Here is a 13,615-nt window from a genome sequence, read left to right as displayed (position 1 = left end):
GATTTAAAAAAAAAAATATATTTTTCCAAGACCTTCGTAGCCATAAGTGGAGATTCTTCAAAGGCTCAGATGTCTCTTAACATTTTTGTAATAAATCCTCTCTCATGGCTCTGATGATCCTTTAAAAAGGTTATTCTTTAATAAATCCACGATTAAGGTCTTGATGTACTTCGAAGCCCTTTATAATATATTCTCTAATAAATCCATGAAACTCGAAATCGTTTGAAAAAAAAAATGCCGATCCCTGCATATATCAATTTCAATTAATATTTTTCATAATTTTTTTTTCTATTTCAAGTTATGACACATATGAATTCACATACCATAGTTTTGAATGCAAAAAATATTAATTTTTATTTGTTTAGGTGGCTTTGCTCTGAAGAAGAAGAAGAAGCGGAGAAGAATTTCATATTTAATTAAATATGTTGTTTTTGTTTTCATCTATTTGACAAAACACATTTTAGTTAGTCTGCATTGTTGTATTGACTAGTTATTGGCGGAACGAACATATGGACTGATGATAATGAATGTGCAACTTTGTTGTCGATGGAGATTACAAAGCAAATAAAAAAATAAAATAAAGTGCAGTTTCAATGTCGAATATTTGAAAACAAACTGCTGAACATATGCGATTTTACGCTACACGTTCTTGACATGAAATTATTTCTTTAAAAAAATCTATGCCTGTCATGGGTCCTTAAATTTTTTTCTTAAAAAAAAAATCCACTTTTGTCATTGGTCTTTAAAATTTTTTCTTAAACAAAAACTTTAAGGACTGTCATTGGACCTTATTTTTTTCTTAAAAATAAACTTTAAGGACTGTCATTGGTCTTTAAAATTTTTTCTTAAACAAAAACTTTAAGGACTGTCATTGGACCCTAATTTTTTCTTAAAAATAAACTTTAAGAACTGTCATTGGTCCTTAAAATTTTTTTCTTAAAAAAACTTTAAGGACTGTCATTGGTCCTTAAAATTTTTTCCTAAAAAAACTTTAAGGTCTGTCATTGGTCCTTAAATTTTTTTCTTGAAACAAAATCCACACCTGTCATAGGTCCTTAAGATTTTTTTTTGAAAAAAAATTCACGCCTGTCATTGGTCCTTAAAATTTTTTCTTGAAAAAAAAATTCAAGCCTGTCATTCGTCCTTAAATGTTTTTCTTGAAAAAAAAATCCACATCTGTCATTTGTCCTTAAATTTTTTTCTTGAAAAAAATCCTCGTATGTCATTGGTCCTTAAAATTTTTTCTTGAAAAAAAAAAAATTCACACCTGTCATAGGTCCTTAAATTTTTTTTAAACCACGCCTTTCATGGATCCTTAATATTGTTTCTTTAAAAAATCCACTCCAGTCATGGGTCCTTAAAATTTTGTCTTTAACAAATCCACGCCTGTCATGGGTCCTTAAAATTTTGTCTTTAACAAATCCACGCCTGTCATGGGTCCTTAAAATTTTGTCTTTAAAAAATCCACGCCTGTCATGGGTCCTTAAAATTTGTTCTTTAAAAAATCCACGCCTGTCATAGGTCCTTAAAATTTGTTCTTTAAAAAATCCACGCCTGTCATAGGTCCTTAAAATTTGTTCTTTAAAAAATCCACGCCTGTCATGGGTCCTTAAAATTTGTTCTTTAAAAAATCCACGCCTGTCATGGGTCCTTAAAATTTGTTCTTTAAAAAATCCACGCCTGTCATGGGTCCTTAAAATTTGTTCTTTAAAAAATCCACGCCTGTCATGGGTCCTTAAAATTTGTTCTTTAAAAAATCCACGCCTGTCATGGGTCCTTAAAATTTGTTCTTTAAAAAATCCACGCCTGTCATGGGTCCTTAAAATTTGTTCTTTAAAAAATCCACGCCTGTCATGGGTCCTTAAAATTTGTTCTTTAAAAAATCCACGCCTGTCATGGGTCCTTAAAAATTTGTCTTTGACAAATCCAGTCATGGGTCCTTAAAATTGTTTTTTTTTTTAATCCACGCCTGTCATGGGTCCTTAAAATTCTTTCTTTAAAAAATCCACGCCTGTCATAGGTCCTTAAAATTTTGTCTTTAACAAATCCACGCCTGTCATAGGTCCTTAAAATTTGTTCTTTAAAAAATCCACGCCTGTCATGGGTCCTTAAAAATTTGTCTTTGACAAATCCACGCCTGTCATGGGTCCTTAAAATTTTAAAATTCTTTCTTTAAAAAATCCACGCCTGTCATGGGTCCTTAAAATTGTTTTTTTTAATCCACGCCTGTCATGGGTCCTTAAAAATTTGTCTTTGACAAATCCACGCCTGTCATGGGTCCTTAAAATTTTAAAATTCTTTCTTTAAAAATCCACGCCTGTCATGGGTCCTTAAAATTGTTTTTTTTAATCCACGCCTGTCATGGGTCCTTAAAATTGTTTTTTTTAATCCACGCCTGTCATGGGTCCTTAAAATTGTTTTTTTAATCCACGCCTGTCATGGGTCCTTAAAATTGTTTTTTTTTAATCCACGCCTGTCATGGGTCCTTAAAATTGTTTTTTTAATCCACGCCTGTCATGGGTCCTTAAAATTGTTTTTTTTAATCCACGCCTGTCATGGGTCCTTAAAATTCTTTCTTTAAAAAATCCACGCCTGTCATAGGTCCTTAAAATTTTGTCTTTAACAAATCCACGCCTGTCATAGGTCCTTAAAATTTGTTCTTTAAAAAATCCACGCCTGTCATGGGTCCTTAAAATTTTGTCTTTAAAAAGTCCACGCCTGCCATAGGTCCTTAAAATTTGTTCTTTAAAAAATCCAGATGCATCATAGGTCCTTAAAATTTGTTCTTTAAAAAATCCAGATGCATCATAGGTCCTTAAAATTGTTTGCTTTAAAAATCCACGCCTGTCATAGGCCCTAAAATTGTTTCCTTCTTAAAAAATCCACTCCTGTCATAGGTCCTTAAAATGTGTTATTTAAAAACTCCACGCCTGTCCTTACAATATGTCTATGTCTAAACCTTTAAAATATTCTTTAAATCAGTGATCGGAGCAGTATAGTCGGACGGGGCCGACTATACGATACCCTACACAACTACCACGGAACTGTAACGTTCTGCGGATGTTTATCCAAATCTGGCAATATTTTGTGATATCTACACCCTGTTGACCGATTAGAGGTCAACAGCACCTCTTCCTTACACTGACATATTTTCCGAATATTACTAATATTCTGTACAGTCCTTCTAATTACTTGTCCAGATTCCCTTCACCGTGGGTTGTGTTGTGATGTTCGGCTTTTAATTGTTACCTATAGATCGACTCGAAAAAACACAAAAATTAAGTTTTCGGTCCACTTCATCACAAAATTTATATATAATCAACACCCAAAATTAAAGGCGTTGTCCTTGACCATACCTGGATCCTCATGGAAAATTTCAAAGTAATCAGCGCTATATTTTCGCCCTCTAGTGTGGTAATGGATTACTAAATTACCAATTTCCTTCTCCATGTAAAAATTCGAGATGTTTGGGCCATAATTGCGGCCTCTGGTGCGACCAGAAAAACCGACAAAAATTAAGTATTTGGTCCATTTCATCCCCTAAATATAAACCGATATTTACTGCTGAACAACGCGATTTTACGCTACGCGTTCTTGACATGAAATTATTCTTTAAAAAAATCACGCCTGTCATAGGTCCTTAATTTTTTTTAATCCACGCCTGTCATAGGTCCTTATTTTTTTTTTAATCCACGCCTGTCGTAGGTCCTTAATTTTTTTTTTTAATCCACGCCTGTCATAGGTCCTTAATTTTTTTTTAAATCCACGCCTGTCAAAGGTCCTTAATTTTTTTTAAATACACGCCTGTCATAGATCCTTAAATTTGTTTTATTTTTTTTTATTTGGTCCATTTCATCCCCTAAATATTAACCGATCTTTACCAAAAACAATAGGAGTCTTCATTGGCCAGAACCCATCCTACATGCAAAATTTCGTGAAGATTGGTCCATAACTGTGGCCTGTATCGTGTTTAAAAATTATAATGGACAGACGGACACACATGTCCGTATCGACTCAGCTAGTCGAGATATGACGATCGGTATACTTAAAGGTGGGTGTAGGACCAATATTTCGCGGGATTACAAACTCTTGGGGCTGCACAAAGCTATAATACCCTGACAACATAGTTGTGTAGGGTATAAAAATCCACGTCTATTTTTTGATACTTGAAAAAGGCGTTTAAAAAAATACACCTTGAATGAAAATACATTTTTTTGATTGTCGTCTACATATTTTTTTTATTTTTGGATTTTTATAAATTTAAAAAAAATACTTTCGTTATATAAATAAAATTAAAAACTTGTTTAACAAAAAGAAAAACAGAAGGTGAAGATAATTATTTGACTATGCTTATGTTACAGTTAATTGTCATTAAAAATTAATTCGGGAATGAAACAAAAAGAAAAACAATTTAAATATTAAAAAAATACAGTTTTTTTTTCTTCTTCCATTTACTGATAACAATGCCACACAGCTACGCGTTCATTTAGGGGTGCCTCTTTCAGTGTCAACATTTGTTCGGCCGCCGCACCACTTAACGTTGTACCACAAGCCGGACCGCCAATTACCACCGTACCCAATACTAATTTTTTGGCCATTTTGGTTTTTGTTGCCAGTGTTGTGCGGATCATTATCCGATCTAAATGTTCCAGACTGGGCAATGGTATATTCAAAGTGGCCAACTCCTTACCCACATCCCATTTGGTGGCCAGAGAGGGATAGAAATTTGGCGATTTCCATGAATCAATATAAATGCCATTATCGAAAACGGTCGTCTTCACGTAGACACTTCCCGCCGTTACCTCCAACTCATCTTTGACTTTATTCGAACAGCGCATGCGCGAAGTGGTCACCTTAAGCATTAGCTTATGCTGTGTCTTCGTGTTGACATTACTGATGCCCATCCGTTTCTTGAAATCCGATGTCATACGATTATTCCACGATTTGGGTTCTTTGGAGGAGGTTATGGTCGAGACGCTGGTTGTGCTACCAACGGAATCACTACCATTTATATTGCTCGTCGTGGAGGCCGATATGGACGATGCGGAACTTTCGGTATTGGTGGGGTCGATGGCCTCACCCACTTCTCGTACTTCTAAAACGAGTTCTACAACACCTTTTGTAGAATTCGATAACTGCAAAAAATGAAAAACAAAAGAAAATAATTGAAATTATTTAATTGTTGTGAAAAATTATATAATTTTGGAGTTTTTTTTCATATTGCTCTTCTTTTTTAATATTTAAAAGTGAGGTAATGTTTTTTTCAACCCAGTTAAGTTTGGCATTATTTGTTTTACTACCATCTTTTTATGGTCATAACTCCCTGTTTTGTTTTCAAATTACACGAAATTGCTTTCACTTTTTTTTGGTGTTTTGGTCTGTCCAAGTTGCTGGCTAAATGTCAAGTTTAGTCAAAGGTCTTCATTGGAGAGAGAGGATGAACGGAAAACAAAAATTTAAATACAAAATACCCCATAGCCAAAATACCAACTGTCCATCCAAAATTAGTCGTATGAACTGGGTGGATTTTCGACGCCTCTATATGACACTTCAAAAATATTCTTTAAAAAAATATTTTTAGAAATATCCATGCATTGAAAAAATATTTTTAGAAATGTCCACGACTTTTTTATTTATATTTTTAAAAAAATAACCGCCTTGAAAATGTATTTTAATAAAAAATCCAAGCCTTGAAAATGTATTTTTAAAAAAATCCAAGCCTTGAAAAATAATTTTTAAAAAAATCCACGCCTTGAAAATATTTGGAAAAAACCACGCCTTGAAAAAATATTCTTTAAAAATTCACGTCTATTGGAAAAAAAATATTTTTAAAACATCCACACCTTCGCTTTGTTACAAGAGACATTTGGGTATGCAAGTTTTTTTTATAGAAGCAATAAATAGCTTCTGGGGAGAATATCCCAACAAAAAACAAAGGGAACTGATGAGGATCAGTGGCGTGATGCGAAACTATAGTTTTTCCTGCCTTACCCCTCGGCGAACAATGCCATACATTCCCACTAATAAATAGTTGCTTTATTTTATAAAAAAACTGGGATTCAGCCTGACTATTTTGCAAAAACAAAATACAAATGGTATTCCCAAACAACCCGCCAACACTACTGAAAAATCCACACCTTGAAAAAATTGTTTAAAAAAAAAAATCCACGCCTTGGGTTGGGGCCGCTAGAGTCGTCTTTCGTCTGTAGGCAGGTGAAGTTCGAAAATGGGATATATCGGTCCACGTATAGGTATAACTCCCATATAAGGGTACCCCCAATTTTTCGGTATTTTGGGGTTCTTGAGAACGTTTTTCAACCGAATTCGCTGAAATTTGCACCCGTGGGTTCTTATTGTGTTCAAAATTTCTCCACAAAAAATTATAATGTCCACTTTTTCTGGTAGCTCCCATATAACGGTACCCTCTAATTTGCAGTAATTTGGGGGTATAAAGTATATATATTATGAGTTCTTATCAGCGTAAAAAATTATTCTATGACGTATATTAATTTTGTCATTCCGTTTGTAAAACATCTATTCGTATATTTGTATAAAGTATATATATTCTTGATCAGGGTAAAATATATTGAGATACATAGATCGCCAAAAATTTTGCTAGAGTCTTTTGTCTGCAGGCCGTCAAGTTCGAAGATGAGATATATAGGTCCACGTTTAGACACAGCTCACACATAAACGTACCCCCCAATTTTCGGTATTTTGGGGTTCTTGAGCACGTTTTTCAACCGAATTCGTTGAAATTTGCTACAATGGGTTCTTATTGGGTTCAACATTACTCCACAAAAAATTATAAATATAGGTCCACTTTTTCTGGTAGCCCCCATATAACGATACCCTCTAATTTGCAGTATTTTGGGGGTTTTTATCATATTTTTCCACCGAATTGGCTGCAAATTAGTATTGTGAGTTCTTAACAGGTACCAAAACTCTCCACGAAAAATTATGAATATAGGTTCATTTTTTTCGGATATCCCCCATGTAAGGGTACCCCCCAATTTCGGTATTTTGGGGTTATTGAACGCGTTTTTAACCGAATTTGCTGCAACTTGGTATTTTGTAGTCGTATATAGTAGCAAATCTACCTAACAAAAATTATTAATATTCGCCTCCCATATAACCCCCTTTTTATACCCTTCACCACACTGTGGTACACGGTATTATGTCTTTGTGCATATGTTTGTAACAGGCAAAAGGAAACGAGATATACACATGGTTCCTTTTGAGAATATGCATAGAATCACTTTCTAAGTCGATTTATGGATGTCCGTACGTCTAACTGTCTGTCCATGTTAAATTGTAAACAAAGTACAGGTCGCATTTATGATCCGATTTGGATGAAATTTGGCATAGGTCACTCATTTGGCCCAAGGACGAACCCTGTTGAAATTGGGAAAAATCGGTTCAGATTTAGATATAGCTCCCATATATATTTTCGTCCGATTTAAGGTAAATGGTGCATCAAAGTCCCTATATATCTTTCGATTTGCACGAAATTTGGCACAACGTACTGAATTGAGCCTAGAATAATGTCTGCCAAGTTTCGTGAAAATCAGTTCAGATTCAGATATAGCTCCCATATATAGTTTCGTCCGATTTTATGTAAATGGTGCACCAAAGTCACAACATATCTCTTGATTTGCACGAAATTTGGCATATCGTACTGAACTGAACCTTGTTTCGTGAAAATCGGATTAGATTTAAATATAGCTCCCATATGTAGTTTCATTCGATTTCATATAAATGGTGCACCAAAGTCCCTATATATCCCCATATATATTTTCATCCGATTTAATGTAAATGGTGCATTTTTCGATTTGCACGAGCCTAGAATGATGTATGCGAAGTTTTGTGAAAATCGGATTAGATTTAAATATAGCTCCCATCTATAGTTTCGTCCGTTTTGCACGAAATTTGGAATAACTTACTGGATTATGCCTAGAATGACTTGCTTGAAGTTTTGTGAAAATAGGTTCAGATTTAGAAATAGCTCCCATATATATATATATATATATATATATATATATATATATTCGTCCGATTTAATGTACATGGTGCTAAAAGACCCTATATATCTTTCAATATGCACGAAATTTGGCACAGCGTAAATTTGGAGAGATGTGTGCTGAGTTTCGTGAAAATCGGTTCAGACCTATATATATATATATATATATATATCCGTAGAAATCGGTTCATATTTGGATATGGCTTCCATATATTCATAGTACTGTTTAATATACCCATAGTGGCGAAGGGTATTATATAGTCGGCCCCGTCCGACTTTACTACTTTCCTTAAAGGTTTATATTAAAATAGTTATCTGATTTGTTCCGCGTTCTAGGTTGGGTTCTAAGACTTTGTTGTAATCAATCTACCTGCGGAGGATATTGAGATAAAAATTAGAACGTGAGGTTCGAGAATGAACCATATCGGCCGCAGTTCGGTATTTTTAATATTTATCGTAAACGAAGGTATTGTGATGCAAAAATTTTAGTTTCTAAATTGAGCTATATAAGTATTCAATTAGACATAGCACCTCATATAATGGTAACTTCAAATTTTCGGTAATTCTTACATGATGTAATCAATATTTGTCCCGCTTTAGGTATCGCCTCCAGGGACGTATTCATACACATTTTTTTTCGCAATGAAAAAATTCATATTGAATCAGCAGCTTCCACCCAACCTCCCGAAATAAAACCTGTGGTGATGGTCTTATATAACTGTAACCTCTAAAATGCAGTATTTTGGGGATATTTTTACGGATATTTTTAGAAAAAATATCCGTAAAAATTTCTGAAATTTGTATTTCATTTATACCGGCAGGCATTTAGGCATCTCCTCCATATAATGATACCTTCTGAAGGTAAGGATTGAGATACATAACTAAAATATTGGGTTCGAAATTGACATATATCGGCCATTAATTAGGCATAGCCCTCATATAATGATAAGCCCAAATATTCGGTAATTCCGACACTGTGTAATCAGTATTGGTCCCCCTTTAGTCATAGCCTCATATAACTTTGCAATCTAAATTGCAGTAGTTTGAGAATTTTATACTCTACCATATGTTTTTAGTATCAGTCCACGCTTTGGTGTTTTCAGATTTTAGAAAAAATCTCCATAAAAAATTGCTCAAATTTGTATTTGGTGTACATAATGGTTTACATAAATCTGTTTGTAGAATTATTCGTATAGGTTCACTTTTTGGTATTTTCCCTATATTTTCATATCAAGTATCTGTCAGTATACCTAAGGTGGAGGGTATCCAAAGTTCGGCCCGGCCGAACATAACGCTTTTTCCACTTGTTTTAAATTCATGTATTTTTTAAAAAATATTTCTTTTAATTCACGCCTATGGTAGACGTTGAAAAATTTATGTTAAGAAATCCACGCCTCTATTAGGCCTACGTATTCAAAAATTCCAAAACCACTTACATTATTATTATTATCATTTGGTTTCTTGATGGTTGTATTTATATCCTTAATCGGCATCCATAATTCCTCAGAGGCAAATACACCGCGTGAATTGCGTTTAAATAGCTTTGGTTGTAAATAACAGGTCACGGCACCTAAAATTAATTACAAAAATCGTATTTAGAAAAAAATCTTTCTTCCTCCCCAAACCCCGCAATCCTATTTTAATATCACCCACCTAAATTTCTTCTCGATTCACTGATTGTGAGCGGTGGCATTGAATCCCTTGGATTATCCTGCGACTTTCGTTTATTTTTGGTGTTCTCCTTATCATCGTTGGTGTTGGTGGGTTTATCCGATTTCTCTTCGAAGATGTTTTGCATTAAATTGCTGCCTTTATCCTTTAGTGAACGATAGGTTTTACTAAAGCGATTAAATGACTGGAAGAGAGAAACAAAAAAATGAAGGGAGTAACAATTTATTTTCAATTGGAATTGTTGTGCAATATTAAATGTGTCGTAAATTGCAAATTTCAAATTATTTGATTTTTTGTGGCACCCAAATCGTTGTTTAGGTTACCAACCTACCGTTGGTGGTAATTCCAGCAGGGCATAAACTGTGAAAACCACAAATTGTCCAGCCAAAAGTTCTTCAGGCGTAAACTCTGCCACAGCCGCCTTGCTGCCACGACGTGATGAATGTTTCAGTGAAGGTCTGCAAGAAAACAAAAGCAAACAAAAAAATCAAATCAAATGCCTCAATTATTTCCGAAAAAATGCCTTTGACCATTATTATTATTTTTTTGTATAAAATCGTTGTAGATATTGAAATATTGAAAGTTTGAGAAAAAAATTTTTAAATACAAGTTTAGCTGTTATTTGTGGTCTTTGGGTGGTCCCTACATTATTTAATCGTTACACTTTCAATTTCAGAGATTTAAATCGATAATGTCATTGCCATTGTACAAAGTCAGTCATGCATCTTAAGGTATGGAATGGCGATACAAAGATATTCAACACAAAAAGGGAAATGATTACACAGTTGTTTACCATTTTAGATCTTAGGGTTTCGAAAGATATTTTAAATTATTATTGAAAAATCTATTTTAAAACCCACGCCTCTGTTAAGGCCTTGAAAAATCTGTTTTAAAACCCACGCCTCTGTTAGGGCCTAGAAAAATCTTTTTTTTTAATTCTTTTTTAAAACCCACGCCTCTGTTAGGGCCTTGAAAATTATTTTTTTTAAACTCAGGCCTCTGTTAAGGCCTTGAAAATTCTTTTTTAAAACCCACAACTCTGTTAGGGCATTGAAAATTAATTTTATACTCACGCCTCTGTTAAGGCCTTGAAAAATCTGTTTTAAAACCCACGCCTCTGTTAAGGCCTTGAAAATTCTTTTTTAAAACCCACACCTCTGTTAGGGCCTTGATTTTTTTTTTTACTCACGCCTCTGTTAAGGCCTTAAAAAATCTATTTTAAAACCCACGCCTCTGTTAAGGCCCTTTAAAAATCTGTTTTAAAACCCACGCCTCTGTTAAGGCCTTGAAAAATTCTTTTTTAAAACACATTAGGGCATTGAAAATTATTTTTTTTAACTCACGCCTCTGTTAAGGCCTTGAAAATTCTTTTTTAAAACCCACGCCTCTGTTAAGGCCTTGAAAATTCTTTTTTTAAAACCCACGCCTCTGTTAGGGTCTTGAAAAATCTTTTTTTTTAAACCCACGCCTCTGTTAAGGCCTATAAAAATTTGTTTTAAAACCCACGCCTCTGTTAGGGCCTTGAAAAAAAATTTTTTTTTAAACTCACGCCTCTGTTAAGGCCTTGAAAATTCTTTTTTAAACCCACGCCTCTGTTAGGGCCTTGAAAAGTCTATTTTAAAACCCACGCCTCTGTTAAGGCCTTGAAAAATCTGTTTTAAAACCCACGCCTCTGTTAGGGCCTTGAAAAATAAAACCCACGCCTCTGTTAGGGCCTTGAAAAATCTTTTTTTTTAACTCACGCCTCTGTTAAGGCCTTGAAAAATCTGGCCTTGAAAAATCTTTTTTGTTAACTCGCCTCTGTTAAGGCCTTGAAAAATCTGTTTTAAAACCCACGCCTCTGTTAGGGCCTTGAAAATTCATTTTTTTATAATCACGCCTCTATTAAGGCCTTGAAATATCTTTTTTAAAATCCACGCCTCATTTAGGCACTTTCAAAAATATTTTAAAAAAATCCACATCTCTGTTAGGCTCTTGAAAAATCCACGCCTTAGTTAGAAATATGCTTTAAAAAATCCCCGTCGTTGAAAAATATTTTTTTCTTAAAATCTAATATTTTTTATAAAGTTTTAACTCACTTGATTTCCGGTGCCAGGGGAAATTTAAAAGTTTCATTAAACTTCGGCCAGGTGTTTGTCTGTATTGTGCTGTCCATTCGCTTCGAACCGGGAAAAAGCTTTACCTATAACAAAAAAGGGTGATACAAAAAATTGTATTTATTCTCAATCCATTATATGGTTGTTGTCCATGCTAAGCGGAATACTTACTTTTATCAAGTAACCCTGTACAATTTTAAAACCAAACAATGACGGCAGATGGCGCGCTGCCAACAAATGGACATTTAATTCAGGTATGACTGTCTTTGGTGCATGAGGATCATTGGAATTTTGTGGTGAACTAGCTTCGATGGTTAATTGAAATCCGATTTCAGGTTCTAAATTTTCCGATTGTCGTTTCGCCGTGGATGATGACGATGTCAGATTTAGTGAGGGTGGTAACATGGACTTTAGTTTATTCATGTTGATGCTGTTGCTTGTGTGGAGCGTTAGCTGGCTGGTGTTGGAAAGATTATCGACGATTTTCTCACATTCACTTTGGCCGTAACATTTGGGTTAAATCTGAAAAAAAAGCAAAAAGGCAAATTGTTCAAATTTAATTAGCATTTATTAAACTTAGCAGTTTGTTGTTTTTTTATGTTATTTATTTATTTGTTTTTGTATTTATTTATGAACTTTAGGTGTTAGGTATAAATCGATCATTGCTAGAATAATTTATTCTCACAGCTGCCCGTCATATGGGACAATGTCAAGTTAATTATTTGTATTCAGGTTTTCAATAATGTTCCACATGATTGGTTGAGATTTATTTTGTGTTCAATAGAAATGTAAAATAATAAATTTTATTATTTAAAAATATAAAAAAAAAATACTTTGTTAAAAATATTATTTTTTTAATCAGAATTATTTAAAAATATTAAATATTAAATTAAAAATATCTAATTTTAAAAAATCCCTGCCTCTGTTTACTCCATATTTTTTTTAATTCAGCCCTCCGTTTAGCCACTAAAAAAATAAGTTTAAACCAGTAAGGAAAGTAGTAAAATCGGACTGGGCCGACTATATGATACCCTTCTCCACTTTGGATATATTGTACATATGATCCTTACAATTGTATGTCAATATTTCCTCAAAAGAACATACTCACGTCTTTCTGCAACCTATGATAAATTTAATTTCATTCGGGCAGATTTATAGTCGTCTGCGTACCGTGGGATACATTTATGGAAAACGATTTATAGCAAAATTGATACACGCTATTCGGTACGCCGCAATGTCTAATTTCAAAATTTAATTTTAATCAGACACCCGTTTGAAATACATATGGAAGCTATGGCTGGATCTTCACCAAATTCAACAAAACCCAATAACGTCATTCACGTCTCAATTCAATTTCGTGTTAATCGGACAAAAATTAGGAGTTTGGTGCACCATTTATGTAAAATCGGACGAAAATATATATGGAAGCTAAATGGTGCCCCATTTACATAAAATCTCGAAACTTGGCACACGTCATTCTAGACTCAATTTAGTACTCTATGCAAGATTTTGAACAAATCGAAAGATATATAAGGACTTTGGTACACCATTTACATAAAATCGGAGGAAAATATATATGGGAGCTATATCTAAATCTGAACCGATTTTCAGGAAACTTAGCACACGTCATTCTGGACCTAATTCAGTACACTATGCAACATTTCGTGCAAATCGAAAGATATATAGGACTTTGGTGCACCATTTACATAAAATTGGACAAAACTATATATGGGAGCTATATCTAAATCTGAACCGATTTTCACGAAACTTAGCACACATCATTCTAGGCTCAATTCAGTACGATGTGCCAAATTTCGGGCAAATCGAA

The 13,615-nt window shown here is 34.0% G+C and overlaps 1 protein-coding gene across 1 annotated transcript; it reads right to left on the bottom strand.

Moving 5' to 3' along the window:
- Positions 1 to 4,451: 4,451 nt before the first annotated feature.
- Positions 4,452 to 12,210, bottom strand: LOC133333673 (uncharacterized). The gene is made up of 6 exons (XM_061541965.1): positions 11,959 to 12,210; positions 11,770 to 11,873; positions 10,023 to 10,149; positions 9,674 to 9,875; positions 9,457 to 9,590; positions 4,452 to 5,135 (listed from the first exon to the last, which is right to left on the bottom strand). Exons 1-6 carry the CDS (start codon positions 12,208 to 12,210, stop codon positions 4,452 to 4,454), a joined length of 1,503 nt encoding a protein of 500 aa, XP_061397949.1.
- Between the last annotated feature and the right edge of the window lie 1,405 nt (positions 12,211 to 13,615).

The sequence above is a fragment of the Musca vetustissima genome, unplaced genomic scaffold (assembly GCF_032173495.1).
Source record: "Musca vetustissima isolate MV318-11 ecotype Yass unplaced genomic scaffold, APGP_CSIRO_Mvet_v1 utg1405, whole genome shotgun sequence".
Lineage (NCBI taxonomy): Eukaryota > Metazoa > Arthropoda > Insecta > Diptera > Muscidae > Musca > Musca vetustissima.
This window is presented reverse-complemented; position numbering and strand designations above follow the sequence as displayed.